At 45.7% G+C, this 24,341-nt stretch overlaps 1 protein-coding gene across 1 annotated transcript in view; it reads right to left on the bottom strand.

Annotated features, from left to right (window-relative positions):
• The window catches only part of LOC139381765 (sphingomyelin phosphodiesterase 3), a 33,625-nt gene extending 12,242 nt beyond the window's left edge, over positions 1–21,383 (bottom strand). Inside the window, exons 1-2 of the mRNA XM_071125519.1 lie at positions 21,264–21,383; positions 4,239–5,944 (exon numbers count right to left, since the gene is read on the bottom strand). Coding sequence (XP_070981620.1) covers positions 4,239–5,609 — 1,371 coding nt within the window. The 5' untranslated portion in view covers positions 5,610–5,944; positions 21,264–21,383. The remainder of the gene's footprint in view (positions 1–4,238; positions 5,945–21,263) is intronic.
• Positions 21,384–24,341: the final 2,958 nt, after the last annotated feature.

The raw sequence follows: 24,341 nt of genomic DNA, 5'->3' as shown, positions 1-24,341 counted from the left end.
TGCTTTAAGGTTCTCTCTGTAATGTATTCAAACTCCACACAAACAGGCACAAGCATGCACAAAGATGCACGCTCTCTCGCACGCATGCACACACACTCACTCACACACTCCTCCTTCAACCTTGCACTTTGTGGTTTTAAATAATAATAAGAGGGATAAATGTTGAGACCGAAAGGCTTTAATTACTGGGTTGCTCTTCAGGGAGACATTTTTAATTAATTGTGTATCTCTACACACCCACCACCCTCCCTCCCTCCCTCCCTCCCTCCCTCCCTCCCTCCCTCCCTCCCTCCCTCCCACCCACCCACCCACCCTCCCTCCCTCCCTCCCTCCCTCCCTCCCTCCCACCCACCCACCCACCCTCCCTCCCTCCCTCCCTCCCTCCCTGTATCTCCCTCCCTCCCTCCCTTTCACCCTTCTTCCCTTTTCCTCCGGAGCTCATGTCTTTGTAATGTCTGAGTTTGTCACTTTGTATTGCAAATTAAATCTGCCACTTACACTTCATGTAGGTCTGCTAAGAACGTACATTGTTAGAGAAAAATTACCATGTGGTTTGATAATGTTTGTTTGGTCACAAGACTCCCAATCTTGCAGAGAAAGACCCCTTGGATACATCATTCTTTCTAAAGACTACTAGTCTGTGGGGTCAAGCTGCATGAGGACCCTGAAGCTAAGGGTCAGTCCTACAAGAGCTCTGGAGAGAGTGAGATGATGACCCAGAATGACCCTACGGAGGAGGGAGGCACATAGAGGCAAAGCCATATGAGCTTGTTATCTGAATCAATAAGCAGCAGGTTGTCAGAGTGGTGGAACTAAAAGGTGCATACAGAACTTAGCAGGGTTGTTGTCAGCCAGCATCTCCCAGACCCATCATCACCTTCAGGCTGAGAACTGCTGAGCTGCCCAGCAGGACCTGGAGCCCAGCCAGAACCAGGGATGCATCCCAAATGGCACCAAGTGAATAGGCTGCCATTTGGGACACAACCCCGGACACAGCCCCAGCCAGACAGCCCCAGCTACACAACTATAGCCACACAGCCCTAGCCCCAGTCACACAGCCCTAGTCCCAGCCACACAGCCCTAGCCCTAGCCACACAGCCCTAGCCCCAGCCACACAGCCCTAGCCCCAGCCACATAGCCCTAACCCTAGCCCCAGCCACACAGCCCTAGTCCCAGCCACACAGCCCTAGCCCCAGCCACACAGCCCTAGTCCCAGCCACACAGCCCTAGCCCCAGCCACATAGCCCTAACCCTAGCCCCAGCCACACAGCCCTAGCCCTAGCCCCATCCCCAGCCACACAGCCCTAGCCCCGGCCACACAGCCCTAGCCCTAGCCCCAGCCACCCAGCCCTAGCCCCAGCCACACAGCCCTAGCCCCAGCCACACAGCCCTAGCCCTAGTTCCAGCCACACAGCCCTATCCCCAGCCACACAGCCCTAGCCCCATTCACACAGCCATAGCCCCAGCCATACAGCCCTAGCCCCAGCCACACAGCCCTAGCCCTATCCCCAGCCACACAGCCCTAGCCCCAGCCGCACAGCCCTAGCCCTATCCCCAGCCACACAGCCCTAGCCCTAGCCACACAGCCCTAGCCCCAGCCACACAGCCCCAGCCACACAGCCCTAGCCCCAGCCATACAGCCCTAGCCCCAGCAACACAGCCCTAGCCCTAACCCCAGCCACACAGCCCTAGCCCCAGCCACACAGCCCTAGCCCCAGCCCTAGTCCTAGCCACAGCCCTAGCCCCAGCCCCAGCCCAAGCCCCAGCTACAGCCCCAGCCCCAGCCCTATCCCCAGCCACATAGCCCTAGCCCCAGCCCCAGCCCTAGCTCCAGCCACACAGCCCTAGCCCCAGCCACATAGCCCTAGCCCTAGCCCCAGCCCTAGCTCCAGCCAAACAGCCCTAGCCCCAGCCATGTAGCCCTAACCTCGCAGGTTAGTGATCAATGAACCCAAACTCTGCTTTGCTCTGCCTGTCATCAGTCTCCCCAATGGAGCCTCGTCAGTCACCTGCAGCTCACGACATGGCGCTGCCACACTAGAAAACGACTGAAGCTCACTGATGAAAATGGGTTAGACTAGCTAAATATGACTTAATTTATGTTCTGAAATAGCAGAGGTCTGCAGTTCTGGAGCAACTCGAAAGCCCAAAAACAGCTATAACAGAAGATTATCCTTAAAAATATGAAATATTCTACAATTTGTTCCTGTTGCCCTGTGCTAATTCACATTTGAACCCCTTGTTTTAGTACTTAATAAATACGGTCACAGTATAAATAGACAGCCCACAAAATTATAATCAAAGACATGCTGTAGGCTAGATATGGGAATAGCATCGTAGAATAATAGTGAAGACATCAAAACTATGAAATAACACATATGGAATCATGTAGTAACCAATATATATATATTTTATATTTGAGATTCTTCAAAGTAGCCACCCTTTGCCTTGATGACAGCTTTGCACACTTTTGGCATTCTCTAAACCAGCTTCACCTGGAATGTTTTTCCAACAGTCTTGAAGGAGTTCCCACATATGCTAAGCACTTGTTGGCTGCTTTTCCTTCACTCTGCAGGCCAATTCATCCCAAACCATCTCAATTTGGTTGAGATCGGGTGATTGTGGAGGCCAGGTCATCTGCTGCAGCACTCCATCACTCTCCTTCTTGGTCAAATAGCAATTACACAGCCTGTAGGTGTGTTTTGGGTCATTGTCCTGTTGAAAAACAAATTATACTGTAGTCCCACTAAGCCCAAACCAGACGGGATGGCGTATCGCTGCAGAATGCTGTGGTAGCCATGCTGGTTAAGTGTGCCTTGAATTCTAAATAAATCACTGACAGTGTCACCAGAAAAGCACCCCCACATCATCACCCCTCCTCCTCCATGCCTCACGGTGGGAACAACACATGCAGAGATCATCCGTTCACCTACTCTGCGTCTCACAAAGACACAGCGGTTGGAACTAAAAATCTCAAATTTGGACTTGTGTTTCTTGGCCCAAGCAAGTCTCTTCTTCTTATTGGTGTCCTTTCGCACTGGTTTCTTTGCAGCAATTTGACCATGAAGGCCTGATTCACACAGTCTCCTCTGGTGAGTTGGTGTTGAGCTGTATCTGTTACTTGAACTCTGTGAAGCATTTATTTGGGCTGCAATTTCTGAGGCTGGTAACTCTAATTAACTTATCCTCTGCAGCAGAGGTAACTCTGGGTCTTCCTTTCCTGTGGCGGTCCTCATCAGGGCCAGTTTCCTCATAGGGCTTGATGGATTTTGTGACTGCACTTGAAGAAACGTTCAAAGTTCTTGAAATTTTCCCGCATTGACTGACCTTCATGTCTTAAAGTAATGATGGACTGTCGTTTCTCTTTGCTCATTTTAACTGTTCTTGCCATAATATGGATTTGGTCTTTTACCAAATCTTCTGTATACCACCCCTACCTTGTCACAACACAACTGATTGGCTCAAATGCATTAAGAAGGAAAGATGTTCCACAAATTAACTTTTAACAAGGCACAACTGTTAATTGAAATGCATTCCAGGTGGCTACCCCATGAAGCTGGTTGAGAGAATGCCAAGAGTGTGCAAAGCTGTCATCAAGGCAAAGGGTGGCTACTTTGAAGAATCTCAAATATAAAATATATTTTGATTTGTTTAACACTTTTTTGGTTACTACATGATTCCATATGTGTTATTTCCTAGTTTGATGTCTTCACTATTATTCTACAATGTAGAAAATAGTAAAAATAAAGAAAAACCCTTTGAGTGGGTGTGTCCAAACTTTTGACTGGTCCTGTATCTGCAACCCTCAAATGAAAAATAAGGTCTACAGTTATGTATTATTTAATTTGAGACTGAATAACAAAAGGGCATTTATTTTTTCCTGGTCTCTGCAAAAAAATTGCTAGAGATTTTCAACTTTCAATTACCCCCAAGCCAAGGGTACAGGGAACTATGCCTAAATAATTGAACTTCGTTGTGTTCACAAAGTTTCTGCAACAGTAAGATTGAATATATCTGTCTAACAACAGTGGAAACACATCCAACCCCAAAAAGCAGCCAGATGTGAGGATGCAGCCTGGAGGAAATTTAGCTCCTTTACCTAAGTTCTGGTCCAATAAGAGGCAGTAACTTATTGTTAACACTCAAAGTGTTACCCTAATTATGATAATTCCTTCAGCCTTTTACACATTTACAGCACTTGCCTATGCTATCATTAGGAGAGAGAAAAAACACCTAACCTTGACAAAGAGAGCTCCTTTGGCTGCTAGGGCATCTTCCCCTCGCCCGTTAGGGTAGCACTCATAGTGGGCGTCCAGGATGGGGTAGCGGCTGACCAGCATAACGCCACTGTTGAGGAACTTGAAGCGGGAGCAGCAGCCCTTCCAGGCGTAGCGGCCCACATCACTCAGGATATAGGGGAAGTAGTGTTGCAGCTGCCGCCTCAGCCTGGACGTGGCCCGGTGGTCAAACACTTCCTGCAGACACAGGAAGTCCAGGTTGGCAGGGAAGAAGGCAGAGATCTCGTGGTCGATGCCGTCGTCGCCTTGGCGCCGCTTGCGGCCGCTGTGCTTCTTGAACATGGAGGTGCGGTGGGACAGGGTGTTGTTAGAAGGCACCCCCCCTGTCAGGCTCTCCGCGTCACCCTCGCCTTGGTGGTTTCCTGTCTCGGCCTCTGGGGGGTCTGGCTCTGGGGCACTGATACTGATCTGGACCCCAGAGGCGTGCATTGGGCAGTCTGGGGAGTTCTGGGCTACTGTGGTGTGAACAGGGCAGTCAGAGCTGTTATGGGCACCAGCAGTGTGAAGCGGGCACTCTGGTGTGTTCTCTCCACCAGCTACGTGGACGGGACAATCTGAGGAGCTCTGGTTCCCTGTTGGGTGTATGGGGCAGTCATCACCAGTGGTGAGTATGGGGCAGTCTGCACCGGCAGTGTGTATTGGGCAGTCTGCACTAGAATTGTGTACAGGGCACCCAGTGAGGGGTTCGGCCTCGGCTGTGTTGTCAGGCCGCTGGTCCAGTGAGGAGGTGCGTGGGAACCCCGTGACCAGGCTGCTGAAGGAGACGGCGCTGATGGAGGTGTTGGTGGGGGAGTCGATGTATATCTTGATCTGCGGCCGGCTGGCCCCGTTACGGATGCGCTTTCCCACCTCGCGGGCACGGCGCTGGGTCTCAGACAGGTTGTTGAAGCGTGCCAGGGAGTCTGGCAGTAGGCACACGTTGGCACTGCCGAAGCAGAAGCTGCGGCCTTGCGGCCTCCAGTCGGCCAGTGATGCCGCGCCCCCCTGCTCAGCCTGGTGCTTGTTCGGGCTGCGGTGGGTGTAGAGATAGGGATGGCGGGCCGCTTGCAGGGGAGCCCACAGCAGGAAGCCCAGCAGAGCGAAGGGCAGCGAGGCCAGGAGGAGCAGCAGGTAGAGCGGAGTGGACACCAGCACATACAGCGTCACAAAGGAGCAGGGGTCCTGGGAGCGCCGGCGCTTTTCCAGAGAGGTGGCCACACAGGAGGCTAGCAGGCGGTCCAGCAGCCAGTAGCAGGGGAATATAAAGCCCCATGACAGGCTAGTGAGGCACCGCAGGAAGGCACTGGAGTAGGGAGAGGTGTGGAGGACCATCTCTGGCTCACATAAAACACTCTCACACTAAAATCAATGGAAAACAAACTTGACTCAAATCTACCCTCCCCCTGGGTGGAGAAATGAACACTACATGGTTCCCTTCGCTTTCACCAGCAGGCTCTGCAGCTATTTGCCTGATGGCAGGAGGCTCCTTCACCCTCCCCCTCCCCTCACCACAGTGGTCCTCCAATGGAGGAATGAGGAACTAGAGTCTCTGGGTGGAGATCATCTTGATGATGTAGAACTAGCTGCTGTAGTCAGAAGGAAACCATGGACACCAGGAAGGCGGATCTATGAAGAAGTGAATCTCAGTACCATCTCAGCTTCAGAACCTGCCGAGAGGAGAGGGAGGACAGAAGGATAGAGGGAGAGAGAGTCGAAAGGAGAGAGGGAGAAAAAAGGGAAGGGGCATCAGCTGTGCAATGACTCACTGTGATGAAAATGTGTGGTCAGCTAAATGGGCCTTGTTCATTTCCCTAATGTCCCCCAATGGTTAGAAATACTGCATCACAGGTGATACACAGTTCCTGTTCGTTTCTCCGTGTGTTTAAACAGTCAAAATCAGACTTGTTTTTAACATAACACAACAAAAACACCAAAGGGTTTTAGTGCCAAAACATGGTTTATAAATTGGCAGCATTCCTAGCAAATAACACTGCTGTCAACAATGATCAGACACAGGACGCACTCAGTGGGGTAACCTTATATAAATATAGGGTTGAGTGGAAAGTGAAGCAATCCACACAATATAAATAAATCATGAATTGTTAATTCATGAATTGAAACACTGAAGGGCCACTGGCCTTACCCTAACCCCAGAGCCACCAAACCATATTCAGCACAGCAACAGCAATATGACTCTGGACAGTGTGCCACCGCGACCCTGGGGCACTGTATAAACAACCATTATGTATGCTGCTCTGAATCGATCAGGATCCTATGAAAATGTCATTGTTTTACGAAACAGAACGAATAGTGCAGCTGCTGTCAATTAATTATGCAGTCCCTGTCAATGGACTATGCAGTCCCTGTCAATGGACTATGCAGTCCCTGTCAATGGACTATGCAGTCCCTGTCAATGGACTATGCAGTCCCTGTCAATGGACTTGGCAGTCCCTGTCAATGGACTATGCAGTCCCTGTCAATGGACTTTTTAAGATAACAAAGCAGTTAGTGAGTCCTTTTAGGACTGATGCCAAAAAAACTTTCAATGGATCAGAAATATATTGATGCTACTAGCTCTCTTAATAAGATCACCTTATCATCCATCTCGTACATCAAAGCCTGTTACAAGATTATAGACCATCTCTGGTTACATAGTGTCTCCTCATGTGTAACGTCACTGTTTGTCACCACTATGATTAATGTCAAACCTTCTATCATGTTGTGGATGTCACGCTCTATGTCATCAGGGACAGATAGTGCCCAGAGCAGGCCCTGTCTGTGTCTCAAATCACACAAGTAGTGCACTACTTTTGACCAGGGCCCTTATCTGTCCCTGATGACATACAGCATGACGTGGTGCGCTAAATGGGGAAAAGGGTGCCATTTGGGATGCAGACCCTGTGTCTGTCTGTCTATCTGCTAAATGAGGAGTATGCCCTGGGATGAGGCTGGCTGCACACTAACTGCATCTGTCTCTGGACCTCTGACCATGGCTATGTTGAATTGGAGTTCAGGCAGCACCCGGGGCTGTTTGTGACCTTCTCCTCTGGGCTGAAATGGCAGTGGGGACAACTGTGAGTAGGTTTTGCTCCGATGATAAGCCATTTCAATGTGAACTCTTCTTAGCTGTCTTGACACGCTCATTTCCTTTCCAATGTGAAACTGTCAGTGTTTGTTGGAATGAAGCCATAATAACGGGGATCCATTCTATCTTCAATATAGAGTATGTGCCACTTCATTTAACAAGATAATGATGTGTATGCAACGCTATACAACAATATGAGCCATTTCTATCCGGAAGATACTGTATTTTGTAAAACTGTACAGGTTTTGTTGGCTAGATAGATCATCTTGGTATCTTGATGTCCGGATGACAGCAAGACAGCTACAATGCTACACCGTATGTCTGTAATATAATGCACCATCACAACTGTAATTACTACTATTCATATTGAGGCCTCAGACTTGGCTTCCAAAAATCTCTTGCGTCGGCATGGATCCTTTTTATAGGGCTTTGGCGACTGTTTTGAATCAGCTAGCGTACTACATTTTTGATCATATGCAATATTCTTAATGCATCTCGCTGTTCAGGGTGACAGGTTAAAGCGGTGTCATGGTGATTAACACAGAGTACAACAACACTGGACCCTTTTATGGAATTAGACAAAGCACATCTGCGTGCACGAGTGGAGGCACCATGCACCTAATGTTTCGGAGCATGAGAGATGAGAAAAGAGGAGGAGAAGAGAGAAAAGAGGCGGAGAGACAGAGATGTCGAGGAGAGATAGAGATAGAGACGGAGAGAAAGCAGAGGAGAGCTAGAGATGGAGAGATATAGTGAAGAGAAGAGCGGAGGAGAGAAGAAGTGAGGAGAGATGGAGAGGAGAGAAAGAGCAGGTGCAGAGCCGGTTCCTGTCCTCATCATCATTTATCTCCCTTTGCACCTCTGCATCATAGGGGTGGGTGACAGACAGGGTTGAGTAGATTACATTTGAAATGTTATCCGTTACAGTTACTAGTTACCTGTCCAAAACTGTTATCTGTAATGTCACTTTGGATCTGTAACGTAATCTGGATAATACTTTGGATAAAGTGAGAGAAAAATGACATATTTACCTGATTTATTTGATATGAATGGTTAACAATAAATATTTAACTTATTGTAAGACATTTCTGTCCTACTAGTGTCTGTGTTTGTATGGTCTCCACTCTAGTTCCCTGCAGCTAATCTGGGCGTATGGTCACTAGAGATGGCTTGAGCTGACAAATGAGTTAAAGACGGCATTACATAGACAAAAATGTGTTTTACTTGGGATAGTTTAGGAGTAGAACAATCCCTCATTGTCTCAAAATCATCCTTGCATCTGGGAAACTAAACCAGGGTGGGTTTAAGACAACAACCCTGTGCAGAAAACGACCGGATGAACCCAGAGTGGCTTATGATGCCCCAATCTGCATGGGATGGGTGGAACCAACCATGACTAAGCATTTTTAGTGTCAGCTATATATAGTACTCTGGATTTGTGTAAAGGTTAGGTTATTCGGTCCAACATTCAAGGGTGGGGGATCGACCAGCCTCATTTTAGCAATAATTAATGGATATTGAATAAAGATGATTGTTTGAAGAAATGACAGTCTCTCACTTGATTAGAATATTCCACCACAATTACTTTCCCCTTAAGAGGCATTAGAAGAAGACAAAAAGGATCCATCAAATGCACATAGAGGTGTCATAATGTGTTGTTTTCTCTCAAACATCCTTTTCTGAATTTCAAAGTAATCCAAGAAGTAACCATCTAGTTTTTCAAAAGTATCTGTAATCTGATTAACAACATTTTTGCTGGTAACGTAACCGATTAGTTACAGTTTTGTTGTAATCAGATTACATGTAACTGATTGCATGTAATACGTTATTCCCCAACCCTGGTGACGGATGGCTGGATCAATAGGGGGAAATGGAGAGAAAAACACCAGTTGTTTTATCAAACAGTCACCCTATGTCTTATCCAGACTCAACTAACCATACATCTCCACAGTGAGGATAGAGAAAATACTCCTGGGTTGTGTAAGAGCCGACACACAATTTCTGTCTCTCTCTGTCTCTAACCCACACATAAAAAGGACACACAGACACGCATACCACAGTGCCACATTGCAGAAACGGTATGAATAGTATCCTATCTACTTTCAGTTTCATAGACATATAATTGCACATACGCACACATAAAACATTCATACACAAACAGCAGTTCTCTCAGAGACATAGATGCACAGTGACACAACCAAACACAGAGGAACACTTACAGAGAGGGTGTTTGCTGTCAGAAACAATCTGCTATTTTGTTGCAGTGTTTGCTCTGCTGGGTCCACTCCTGCTGAAGACAGGCCAGTGCATCACTGTAGCCCACCCCTGGTGGTGCTAGACGGCAGGATGCTGAACCTACAGTATGACCAGGCCTGAATGTGACGATCTCTGCCTGAACACACTACTTGTGCTCGGGCAGAACATAAAAAGTGAAATAATGCTGTAGTCAGGGTTTGAGCACAGGAAGAGATAGAAATCTCGACAGCTTCTAATGCTTCTGCAGTCTGTAGCCACACAAGACCACACGCACACACAAACGCCCACACACACCCGCGCACGCGCACATTCACACACACACACACACACACACACACACACACACACACACACACACACACACACACACACACACACACACTCACACTCACAATCACAATCACACACTCACACACACACACACACACACACACACACACACACACACACACACACACACACACACACACACACACACACACACACACACACACACACACACACACACACACACACACACACACACACACACACACACACACACACACACACACACAGGTACAAACACACATACCCACAGAGTGCACAGCAGTGTCCTGACCTCCATCTAGTACTGACATTGAGAGAGCCTTGCTGTCTGACTGCCTGAGTAGCTAACACAGTAGTCAGCTCTCTGGTATTTACTGTGTTTACATGACTAACAACTGTTATCTGTTTGCTGGAAGGAATCAAGGAATATATCCCCCGCTGAGAGGGGTGGTATCTGTTTCATCTAGCTAGCCAAGCATGTGTTTGTTTCGGAATTGAAATGACTTGGATAATAATCGTGACGTATATCTCCAAGCGATGTTTTGGCATCTTTCATAAGTTACCCAAGGGGTCTTCCTGCCTGAAAAATTCACACTCAACTGAAGCATAACCAACCCAGAGACTCATCAGCAAGCTTCAATGGGGACGAGCATGACAAATGAATGGCGTCCGGGGGCCTCAACCGCTCCCCATGGATTTGTTTTACGAAATGTCCTCCTCCATTAGATCAATACTGATAATGACAAAGGGAGAAAGCTCCTGCTGAATCCTGGGTAAATACGTGTGCATGTGCGCGTGTGCGTGCGTGCGTGTGTGTGTGTGTGTGTGTGTGTGTGTGTGAGTGAGTGAGTGTATGTTGTGTGTGTGCTTGTGTGTGGAGGCTCTGTTTGTGTCAATACGTTTTAGAGTGGGCAAATGAGTGATGTACTGCTAAGTATCCGGTGACCACAGAGATCGATGTAGCCCATCTAGCCGGCTGTGGTGGTTTCCTTCTGTTTCATTATTAATGGTGCAGAATTGTGGAGCGTTTATAAGTGTACGATGCTGCTACATCGTGAGTAATGACGACCAGAGACACCGGCAGATGTCTGTGTTCAGAGCATAGCACTAAAACAGACCAGTAGGATCCAAAACGATCAGAATAGCGTTGGAGCAGACCCACTGCTGTTTCCCTCTCCCCTAAGGATGGTCCTTCTCTAGATCTCTTTCTCTTCCCCGTAAGCTTTGAAAGTTGCCTCCAGCTCTTCCTCCACTTCCAGAGCCAGCGGTGACGCTACTCCGAGTATGCTTAAGGGATTTTGGTTGTCATGGTGACCTAGTCACATGCACTCAGGTACTAGCGAGGCCTGTTGGTGTGTGGTGGGGAATGTTGCCCACCTCCAACTCCCCTGCCACACACATGTTTGTGTCTAACCGTAACTCTACACAACTGCACTTTGGATCAAATGCACACACACACACTCTGGCAAACACACACGCCTGGTCAAGGATAAAGGTACCTTTTAAAATTTGAACAAGCAATCTAATAACAGTGAGCCTGAGACACAGGTGTAATTCAGATCCACACTTCAACAGGCAGATCGACACCCTGACGCACTAACTCAGGTGTCTGTAACAGACCCCCGGCCCTGTCTAGTCTGTCCACGTGGGATATAAATAAGCATTTGTCATTCTTAAATGTCATAAGATTGGCTTCTACTATTGACTAAGTCCCCATGAGAAAGGCAGGCTGAAAACAATACCTCCCAAAGCCTCATTAGACAATCAATCCATCATCATTACGCCTTTCCAAACCCAGAAAGCATATTGGCCAGATTAGCATCTTTGCCAAATGCTCTGAATATTCTATGGTATCAGGGTCAGTCTATTATTGTTTCGTCGCTGTTGGATTGGCTGTGTCCGGACAAACAGTCTCAAGGGTTTTGCTCAGCAGCACTGGTTGTTTTTGGCATGCTGGTAGAAGACTGGGTTAGAACAGCCCATTGGATCATTTTATTAGTTTCTCTCTCTCTTTCATCACCCTTTCTATGCCGGACAGGACAGTTACATTTTTTTTTTTTTTTTTTTAAATCTTTATTTAACTAGGCAAGTCAGTTAAAGAATAATTTCTTATTTACAATGACAGCCTACCCCGGCCAAACTCGGACAACACTGGGCCAATTGTGCATCGCCTTATGGGACTCCCAATCACGGCTGGATGTGATGCAGCCTGGATTCGAACCAGGTACTGCAGTGACACCTCTTGCACTGAGACGGAAGCCCATGTGGGAGCCACAGTGTGCTCTGGGCTGGGTGTAATTGGGAATGTAATACTGTTAGAGGAAATGGATAATGCCATCACTATTACCACAATGCAATCATCACTATAACTCAATCAGCCCCTCCTGCCACCTGCTTTTTAGTAAGGAACAATCATTCCTCAAGCTTCCCTCTAAGGGCTTGCACAGGGAAATTGGTATCTGTTTGTGAATGTTTGTGTTATTTAGTGATTAAACAGATTTACTAATTGATTATGTAACAACTTGTTAATTAACGTTGTTGGTGAGTAACTAAAGAGTTATTACTGTGCACAGGTATAAGAGCAGGGTTGGGGTGTAACCGATTACATGTAATCTGATTATAAAATACTATAACTGTATTCAGATACATTACCAGCTAAAATATTGTAATCAGATTACAGATACTTTTGAAAAACTAGATGATTAGGCCTACTTCTTGGATTACTTTTAAATTCAGAAAGGATGTTGGTGAAAACCTTTCTGTTTTCTCAATGACAGTCAAATCAGCATTGAAAAAAGGCGCACGTTTAAGTTTGCTCCACCTGAGCGAGTCAGAGACCACTATTATGACACACCATGCATTTGATGGATTATTGTTGTCTTCTACTAATGCCTCTTAAGGGGAAAGTCATCCAAAACTAACTGAAAGTAATCAGATTACGTTACTGAGTTTGGGTAACCAAAAGTTACATTACTGATTACAATTTTAGACAGGTAGCTAGCTGTAAAGGATTACATTTAGAATGTAACCTACCCAACCCTGTATAAGAGACATTTACTGTACTTTAAAGGGGTACCAAGAAGAAAACAGATGTGTGAGAGAAAGAGAAAGAGAAAGTGAGAACTGGAATAGTATACAGTAGTGCTGTGGAGTATTACTGCTGGGCTATGTATACAGAGACCTCCTTGGCTTGGCGTCTGCTGACATGGGGGATTACGATGATGATTCAGAATTACCCAGCATGCCTCTGGGCTGTGGCCTATATGGGCTCACACTGCCATTGGGCAGCTGCACTAAATATACTTTCAAATCTAGATCATGCTGGATCAATAAGAATGAGCTGATGTGCCATCATACAATTCATGCAATGTACTGTGCCCCTCCTCCCACCGTGCCTCGACTATACACTAACATCTGCACCATGCCTGTCCCCTGTTTCTCTGTCCCCGACTTATGAACTCTGACTCCAACCTTCCCTCAGTCACACATCTGGACCCCACCTCCCTCCTCACCCCTGGTCATGGGTGCTGTAACACCCATGACCACTAAAAATACTCCAGCTTCCTCTTTCTGTAAACGTGGAGCCTACTCCCCTGCCCTTGAAAAACATTCACAGACAGACATATGGGCTGACATCATGCCTTCTCACATTCGTTACAGTAACATAGCAAATCCTGCACGCATGTGTGCTCACATACACTATATGTATAAAAGTATGTGGACAGCCCTTCAAATTAGTGGATTTGGCTTTTTCAGCCACACCTGTGTGTATAAAATTGAGCACACAGCCAATAGACACACATTGGCTGTAGGATGGCCTTACTGAAGAGCTCAGTGACTACCGAGTTCCAAACTGACTCTGGGAGGAACGTCAGCACAAGAACTGTTCGTCGGGAGCTTCATGAAATGGGTTTCCATGGCCAAGCAGCCGCACACAAGCCTAAGATCACCATGCGCAATTCCAAGCGTCGGCTGGAGTGGTGTAAAGCTCGCCGCCATTGGACTCTGGAGCAGTGGAAATGCGCTCTCTGGAGTGATGAATCACGCTATACCATCTGGCAAGCTGACGGACCAATCTGGGTTTGGCGGACGCCAGGAGAACGCTACCTGCACAGATGCATAGTGCCATGGAGGACGAATAATGGTTTGGGGATGTTTTTCATGGTTCGGGCTAGGCCCCTTAGTTCCAGTGAAGGGACATCTTAACGCAACAGCATTCAATGGAATTTTATGCTTCCAACTTTGTGGCAATAGTTTGGGGAAGGCCCTTTCATGTTTCCCTATGCCAATTTCCCAGTGCACACAGCGAGGTCCATACAGAAATGGTTTGTCGAGGTTAGTGTGGAAGAACTTGACTGGCCTCCACACAGCCCTGACCTCAAGCCCATTGAACACCTTTGTGGTGAATTGGAACACCGACTGTGAGCCAGGCCTAATTGCCCAACATCAGTAATGCTCTTGTGGCTGAATGGAAGCAAGTCCCCGAAGAAATGTTCCAACATCTAGTGGAAAGCCTTCCCAAAAGAGTGGAGGCTGTCATAGCAGCAAAGGCGGAACCTACTCCATGATTTTGGAATGAGATGTTCGATGAGCAGGTGTCCACATACATTTGGTCATGTAGTGTACATACACGCACAGACAAACAGTAAGTGATCCATCACTAGCTCGAACCCTGCCCTGGTTTTCTACAGACAGATATGGATTGGTTGTTCCATTGATTTGTTCCACATTTGTCATGTTAAAGGCTACGGCAACACTGATCTGAAATGTCAAAACTGTTTGTTTCAGTCTGATAACTTGCAGACAGTGAAAACAAATACATTCATATTCAAAATACAGAGAAAACTTGTATAAGCCAGCATTGGACTAAAAGCCAGCCATGTCTTGAATTGAAAACCAGCCTTGGAACGGAAACCAGCCTTGGACTGAAAATCTCTGGCATGAACTGTTACGTTGCACCCTTCCTGCAAGGTTGAAGGCCATACAGTTAAAATGCCCCTCGTCATTTAGGTGTGGAACTTGAGAGTGTGATATTTTCTAGGGTTCTTCAACCAGGTAATAGTAGATATAAGTCATTTTAAAGAAGCTCCACAAAGAGCTGCACACTGAGAGACCATATTTCCATTTATATGGTCTTTAGAAACTAAACCAACTGCCACTTGAAGGAACTGCCACTTTTTGAATAAGCTGCTTAGCTTCAAAGCAAAGGCCTGGCATAATAAACATGGCAATCCCTTTAGCAGTGGGATAACGCAATATCAACACGTAAAATGATGTAATGGTAACAACACACATAGCTACTCATAACAGGAGTAACAAAATGTGAAAAACAAGACAGATTGAGAAAGAACAGACAAAGAGAGAGATCACAGGTATTCCCTGAAGTGTGAAGTGAAGGTTGCCACGGAAACCACTCAAAGTTCAGGCAACGGCAAACACAGGTGAGTACAAGACCATCTAGGAGCGGAGAGAGAGAGACAGGAGAGAAGAGGGAGAGAGATGGAGAGAGAGAAAACGAGTGTCCGTACCTTTGCCCGTCACAACAAGCACCACCGTGTGAACAGGTTCTAAAGAACGCACCACATCCTACATGTTGTACAGCAGCCCTCCTATAGCTGCTCTCCAGGTCTGTGTGTAGCTCAGGCAGCAAGCAGTCTGCTAAATGTTCCACCGCGCCAGTCCATCCCATCTCCAATCACAGTATACAAGCCAACAGAGTGTAGTAGGCTAATGACACAGAAGCCTTGCTCCACACGCTCACACACGCATGTACAGGACACGCAAACCAAATGCACAACACAACACAAATGTACACACACACACACACAAAACCACACACACACACACACACACACACACACTTTTGAGGTCAGAGCATGGCCTCTAGGTAATGAAAGACCATCTGATAGGTTCCAGAAGGATAGGCAGGGTGTGTTGGTATGGGGGAGTGAACCCCACCCAGACCCAGGTCCCACACTGACTTCTCCCCCTGTGATCAGCCTGTAGCCAAGACCTTGAAGAGGAAACCTCTCCAGACCCAGAGTTGGAAGCGCCTGTCTCCACACGATCCACCGTCTGGGGCAAGACTATAGCACCACCCTGAGCACCCATACAGCACCATAATTACACACTCACCCAGACCAGCAACCGGCAGCATACTGTACCTAATGACACAGCTCTGCTCTGGCTTTGTAGGAGAGAGGATGGCATGGGTCAAGCCTGGCAGTGTGGGTGGCTGAGTGCATTGATGAGTGGACGGCAAAGACAGACAGGACAAGTTGAGGGCTGGTGGTCACACAAACACGCACATGTGCACATACATAGGCTAAAACAAAACCCTGGCTTAGTGAACAAAACCCAAATCCTCCCCCTCTTGTGTCAGTCATATTTTCCCCTCTACCGGTGGAGAACACATCATCTCTCCATGTTCACAAAGTCTGTTCACACAACACTGCCAATATCACCCAGGTCTCCCCCTCCCTCCTTCCCTACCACATACTATGAACACACATACTATGAACTGGCTTAAACACATGATCAGTGAGAGGTCATTAAATAAAACTTAGCATATCCCTGCTGAGTAAATCCCACCATGGCACTCTACTAGACTAATTGTAGGCTGCTCTGTCCTATACTTTGAGTGATATTTTTAGCATTTGAAAATCCACCAGCAAATGTTTTTTTTCCTAAACCGTCCAATGAAAATCTCACTTTTAAAAGTTCATATTCGATTAGCTCATTCCAAAATAATGTTGTTTACTCATCCTACACTTGTATTTGTGGCATAAGCATACATTGGAGAAAAAAACACTTCAAAAACCCCACCTTAAACTTGTATCTCAAACAGACATGAAAAAAAAAATGCTTGCTATTTCCTCACAGAGATGATGTCATCCTGAGTAGGATGAGCTGGCCAATCAGCGGTGTACTCGCATTAATATTTGTAATGACAGGTATACACCCACACCATTTGGTTGTTGGGGTACACCCACACCATTCCAACACAGATAAGCTGCACTTTAACATACTTAATTAGCAACTATTTCACTCATATTGTAATTCATTATAGGTCATATTTCAGAGAAATTTGTAAACACTGTACAGTGACTTTCATCTGAAGAAATCCGATTTTAGAGCACACAAATCAAATCTGCTGTACCGTTTGGGATCATCAATTGAACCTTGTTATATTGTTCCTTCCCTGTGTGTTCTTTGAGTGCTCACTCTGAATGACGTCTGAGATGTCGGTAATCTTTTCTAAATGCCATAGAATCAGAGGGGTCATGTGCAGTTAATAAACCTGCAGTAAATCATCTGTCCTTAGGCTTGAGTGTTTAAAGTGGGGTTCATAGTTTGTGTAACTATTCAGATATATGAAGAATCATTATATCAGTGTTAAAATAAATCTTACTGAAATATATTTTTTGCATGATGTTTGTTGTCCCGAGCCAACATGTCTTATGCTGAAAAGTGGAGGCATTGAGAGAAGTCTTTTCCGGTAATCGTACGGGATGTATTTATGTGATTCAGTTTGCTGTGTCAATACTGTGACGTGGGTTAGACTAAATTGAGCAAGCTTCGCTGAGTTTTGGACCATTTCGCTTTGTATAATAATACATCCGCGGGAACATCAGGCTACACAACACTGACAACCTAACCCGGGCACTGTGAATGGAAACAAACAGACGGAGAGGAAAGGGAGATGGCAGAGACAGACAGAGAGGGACAGGGTTGTGTGAGAGAGGAGAGAGTGAACGACAAGTAGACTTGGATGGAAATATGATGTCTGTTGAAAATGAGGCAGATGGTCAGAACGGAGTAAATGAAAGAAAGAAGGAAGAAGGCACACTCTTAAGAAAAAAGGGTTCCATAAGGAGAACACTTTTTGGCTCCAGGTAAAACCCTTTTTGTTTCCAGGTAGAACTCTCTTGGGTTCCACGTGAAACCATCTGTGGAAAGGGTTCTACATGGAACCAAAAAGGGTTCAACCGGGACCCAAATAGGGTTTTTCAAAGTGTTCTCCTTTGGGGACAGCCAAAGAACCCTTTTTGGTCCTAGATAGCGCCTTTTTTCTAAGTGTATGGGCCTAAATGGAGAGAGAGCCTTGTCAACTTGCTCAGTGTCACAAAGAGTGAAAGCAGTGTAGGCCTAGAATGGCAGAGGGCCCCATCCCCTCTTGAAGCTCAGGAACGACTTTTTGGCACCAAGACTGTAGATGTTCACAGTGGGACCAGTGTTGTATTGCTGCTATTTTGCTAAAAGCATTCAACAATGCATTTGATTAGTGATTGCATCCTCTAGCTGAGAAAATTGCCTGCTTGCAGGATACACAACAGAGCATTTCCATGTACCGAGTCGTGTATTCAGCCTCACTTGATAGCACTTAAAGGAGCCCATTTGTCCACTGTTGATACATGATACATGATGACGTAGGAGGTGACAATTTGCTTATAAGTCCTATATCTTGAAAACTTGATTGCTAACACTAATGAAAAAAATACCAAAATGTATTGTTTGGGTGGATTTTTCCTTTATGGGCCCTACTCCATCTGGAACTGCATGGACAAAAACACAGGCTTATGTATTGAAGATTATAATGACAGTGACACTGAACATGAATGTTTTTCTGTCACCACTGTCACTGGCCTCTTATTTACATTTGGCTGTCATTTACTCATGAGACTGTAATGTAGGTTACACATAAAAGAAACCGAATCCTGAAGTATCCTGTATCACCTGTGCAAGGCCCATCAACCCCCATCTGGCCCGACCACCTGGTTCATTATTGAACAGTGGTTAGATGGGTGTTTGATAGGCAAGCCAGACATACACCAGGCAGATCTGTGATGAAGTGAAAGTAGACCCACTCAATTCTATCCAATTATAGGCTACTTTGAAGATTGAATGCCTATATTTTCTTTACCCACATTTTGAAGATAGCCTATCACACTTGGCCACGAGTTGCAGGTTGTGTTTTAATTAATGGGGCACACTTAGGCCTATCAGCTCCCAGCATCCTCATGCTCCCTCCCTTGTCACCTCAGCTTTCAGCGTCTATCCACGAGAAGGGAGGAGTTTTATAGCACCTGACTCTTTCTCACCACGTCAGCCAAAAAGCGGATCAGAGATGGACACCGACTGAGAGAGCAGCCTGTGCACACCGGCTGTGCCACACCTATATCATCACCATCCGAAATCAAAGATTTAGTTTCCACTGAATCTACAGCAACATGGGGGCTAAATCAATAGTCATGTTCAGTCAATAACACTAGCCTATTTCAATACACTCTTAGAAAAAAAGGTGCTTAGTATAACCAAATAGGGTTCTTCAGCTTGTCACCTAGGGGAATCATTTTTGGTTCTAGGGAGGGCCCTTTCCAGAGGGTTATACCTAGAACCCTCTATGAAGGGTAATTCATAGAACCTTCTGTAAATTGTTCTACCTAGAACCCTCTATGACGGGTTCTTCTTATAAAATCCTCTATAAATGGCTCCACCATGAACCCTTTTATCATCTAAAAGTTATTCCTAGAACCCTCTATGAACGCTTCCACCAGTTGTAATAGCCTTTAAAAAAATGATTTATTACAATACATTGCATATATCATTAGGCCTTTTGTTGAGGGCTTAGCTATACATTAAAACAGTGCTCTGAAACTCCTGGTTTACAGACCACATCAGGTCTTCACGTCACATTATGCTGGCTTGCAAAGTGATGTGTAATTCCTATTGGAATCCAGCCAGAGTGAGGATATCCAACAATTGGTACTTTTAATCACCCACAACATGCATACAGAACACATGTCAGGGTAGGGAAGATTAATTAATGAGAGTACGTAAATGATCTAAACTGGAACATCAATCTCAGTAATGGGTGCAATAAGTCCAACTACTAACAGTTTGGTTTCATTTAGAAAAATGTATATTATTTATCTGTGTATAGCATAAGATTAATGAACTAATCAATCTACATGCAAAAACACAGATATTGAAACAAACAATTCTGAAAATCAACCTGCAATAGACCATGCTGGGAAATATCATAATGATGGGTGTGGTTTTGAGTCTTTTACTCTACACTCAACTCTGGTTGTAGGTTATTTCATGCCACTGAGTGTTAAGTTAACTTAACTCCTGAATCAACACTAGAAATGTTACACTGAATAATCAACATGAGGTCAGTCAAACTGGCCAATTTACTGTGTACCACACATACTCCCTTCTATTATCCTACAATGCTCAATAAAATCACAGAAAATACTAATTCTAAAGATAGAAACCATGGCAAAGATATCAACTATGTCAGTACAGTATATAAAAAAGTAATAAGATAATACCAGATACATGTAGCCTACAAATATGTCTTTATTGGTACAGTTTAAAACATGCTCACACCTATCTTTGTAAGATTACTCAAACTCCTGATGTTCAAGTTTAAACACTGAGGTAAAATAAAAATAAAAGTATTCATATTCAAAGTGTTCAATATATGTAGAACCTTTCTTACTTTCCAAAGAATCCTTATTTCCTTCCAAATAATCATAAAATAACCCTTTCTTCTAAAAACGGCTATTGGGATGAAAAAGGTTCTCGATAGAACCCTTTGCCTTTCAAAGAACCCACGGCTTCCAAAAAGGGCTCTTCAGATAAAAACGCTTCTTGGTAGAACCCTATCTCCGCAAAGAACCCTTTTGGAAAGAGTGTAGGCTACAATTCTGTCCAGACAGTGTTGATATCTAGGCCTACTGATTTCATGCAAACTGTTATTACGACTTTTCATAAAAGGGTATATTTTTCAAACTATGTCCAAGTGACTTCTCCTAGCCACCATGTCCAAGTAACTTCGCCTAGCCGCGCGTTGAAGAAGAATATAATATGTAGAGAGACAATTAATTACGAGGAGTAGGCTACATGAAATGTGCGCGCATAATGTTTTTTTTAATTCCATGGGTTTGATTTACTAGACTAGTCTATGTGAAACGAACAACGTCTCCCTTTCTCGCTCTCCCTCGTCTTTTACACACAAACACACACTCGATGTGCCTTGAACATTCGATCCTTGGGACTTATGCAAATACCAGTCAAATCATCCCATTGTGTATGCAATAGTCCTTGAGGTGAAAGGAGCGGATTACAAAGACAAAAGCGCACCAATAAAGCTATTATAGGCAGGTGGTAACCCGAAGTAACCATTCAGGACCGTTTGTGTATGGTTGAAAGGGCAAAGAAAAATTTATACTATCGCAACGTGCTCAAGATGTTCTAAAAGCCACATTTCTTCATGAACCCAACCCCCTTTCCCCTCGCAAAACATGCGATTCAGAATAGCTACTCACTTCTTTCAGATCTCGCTGATTTATTCAAACAGGTGGAGCACTATTTCTCTTCGGTATTCTCCCCCTCTGAACCGTGATAATAGCCTTTGATGCTCTCAAATCTAGTCCACTTTATGGCCGCGGAGCCTGTGCTGATGAACTGCGTGAGATTCCTTCCAGCACCACCACACTTTGAACAGCTCCATTGACGTCATAGCTCACCGGCTACGATGCCACTCCCTTTTCATAACGACCACCGCCAATCGAAAGGCAGAGACAATCCCTGAAGCCTCTCATGAAGACCACTCTGGTGCTCGTTCGGGCAGTTGGGTTGGTTTTAACTCCATTAAATGCACTATTTGAATTAAGTAGAAATTCTAACGTGAGATTGCATGGCCCACTCACACACGCGTCCTGAAACTACTGGTCACTTCTCAGTGAGGTTCTAGTTCGCTTCTTCTGCGCTGTCACATTTCTTAGACTTCAATTCCCAGAATGCACAGTCGGCCACAGTGTTTCCATAGTTACCATAACATAACGTTGGAGTTTTTGTAGGCTACCAGCAGCAGGCAAGTAAGTGGCATAGCTCGTATCAGACACTAGTTAGGTAATTAGCTGTTAGCTTCGACTTGAATGATAACATGACAAGTATTTGTGTTGTTGTTGTCATTACTGCAGGGTAAATAAAGAGCCTGTGAATATGGATGGTTGTGTGGTCCGTCTCCACACAGTGAAATTCAAGCCCAAAATAGATGGCAGCAGAGGTGACTTTACTGCACAGCCCATCAAAGTTCACTTCTACGAGCTGCTGGGAATCAGTGATGCCAATGAGCTCGTTCCACAGGTACTCGCAACTCCTGCCACTCCCCTGCATCCGTTTGCCTTCTTATCTAGACATACTACCTCGCTCACATTGAATAACTTGTGTGCATCTGTCCATCCCCTCCCTACCGTAGCGCCCCTTTTCTGCTGGAAACAGCACAAGTGTCATCATACCCACCGACTCTATGATGAATTCCTCTCACAGGCAATCAGATTAATTATAGAGTGCAGTCCAAATGCATCCACTCTTCTGGAACCACTAAAAATAAACGACAGTAATGCCTGGCTCTGCCAAAGGGGTTTTAGGGAGTGTTGCTGTGTAGCCAAGATGCAACATATAGAACAAATGCCCTTATGTTTGATCATTAGAAGATACTGTATAGTAGTGCAGCCAAGTCTGTATTCTCATGCGCATTTGTGTGGGTTGTGTGCATGTGTTTTTGCTTGCGGTTTACCCTCATCCTATTCATAGACACACACTGAACCTAGCTTCGGTTGTGAAGTTCATTTGTTGCGAAACCACTGTAGATGACTAAACAAATTATTGCAATAGCTACAGTAGAATAGGAGAGAGAGAGGGAGGGTAGAGAGAGAGAGAAAGGGAGAGAAAAATAGCAAGTGCACACATACAGGTGTTGGATCTTAATTTGACCAGTATTGTCGCAGTAAAATAATCCTGCAGCAACAGGATTTGAACGCTTAGTCCATAATGTTGCTTGACTGACTGGTGGTTAGGCTATTAGCTGGACAAAATTAGGATATATGAAAAGTGCAATACTGTTAATATAACCAAGTGTTAGTTCAGGTCATCAGAAAATGTATGTGAATCATGAATCTCGTCTGCATTTAATTCTAAGCAACAAGAGTGTTCAAATTAAGATCTTACAACTGTACACACACACAAAACACACACCTTCTCCCATTATCTCTTTCTCGTCACCCATCTCATTTCCTCTCGTTCATACTTTCATTATGATATTCTTTCCACCCCTTCGACTTCTCTGCCTCCCATTTCCTGGCTCTCTGCCTCCCATTTCCTGGCTCTCTGCCTCCCACGAGCCTGTCTGTACAGATGCGTATTTTATGCATATAGGTCATATTATCATCAATAGTATTCCTCCTGCCGCAGGCCTTTAATTGTCCCATAACTCTAATTATTAATTGATTACACTTTCAAATCCTGCTAAATCCCAGTGTCTTGGAAGAGTAGGATATGGAAGGGTTGTGTGTGTGTGTGTGTTCATGAGTGTGTGTGTTTTCCACAGGTAGAAAATAAGGATATCCTGAGTTCAGTGGTTGCTCTGTTTGATGTGTCTCTCCCTGATGTTGGCCCTCGAGATGTCCATGACACGGTACACAGCCATGGAACACACACTATTATCCTGCTCAGGCAACCCTCAGGTATACTTCACTTTCTAAAGTATGGTTATTATTCACACAGTGGGCCTTTTTGGAGATAGACATCAGACATCAAACATGTTCTGTAATGTCCTGCTCCATCTTTGTCTCAGCAACTCTCTCTCTCCACCCCTGCTCCTCTCTCTCTTCCCCCTGCTCCTTTCTCTCTTTCCACCCGCTCCTCTCTCTCTTTCCCCCTGCTCCTCTCTCTCTTTCCCCCTGCTCCTCTTTCTCCCCCCCCCCCCCCCCGCTCCTCTCTCTCTTTCCCCCTGCTCCTCTCTCTTTACCCCATGCTCATCTCTCTCTTTTTCCCCACTGCTCCTCTCTCCTCCCCCTGCTCCTCTCTCTTTACCCCATGCTCATCTCTCTCTTTCCCCCTGCTCCTCTCTCTTTCCCCCTGCTCCTCTCTCTTCCCCCCCCCCCCCCGCTCCTCTCTCTCTTTCCCCCTGCTCCTCTCTCTTTACCCCATGCTCATCTCTCTCTTTTTCCCCACTGCTCCTCTCTCCTCCCCCTGCTCCTCTCTCTTTACCCCATGCTCATCTCTCTCTTTTTCCCCACTGCTCCTCTCTCCTCACCCTGCTCCTCTCTCTCTTTACCGCTGCTCCTCTCTCCCTTTCCCCCGCTCTTCTATCTCTTTCCCCCTGGTCCTCTCTCTCTACCCCATGCTCATCTCTCTCTTTCTCCCCACTGCTCCTCTCTCTTCCCCCTGTTTCTCTCCCCCTGCTCCTCTCTCTCTCCACTGCTCCTCTCTCTTTCCCCCTGCTCCTCTCTCTCTTTCTCCACCTGCATCTCTCTCTCTTTCTCCACCTGCATCTCTCTCTCTTTCTCCACCTGCATCTCTCTCTCTTTACCGCTGCTCCTCTCTCTCTTTCCCCCTGC

This window comes from Oncorhynchus clarkii, chromosome 2 (assembly GCF_045791955.1).
Source record: "Oncorhynchus clarkii lewisi isolate Uvic-CL-2024 chromosome 2, UVic_Ocla_1.0, whole genome shotgun sequence".
Lineage (NCBI taxonomy): Eukaryota > Metazoa > Chordata > Actinopteri > Salmoniformes > Salmonidae > Oncorhynchus > Oncorhynchus clarkii.
This window is presented reverse-complemented; position numbering and strand designations above follow the sequence as displayed.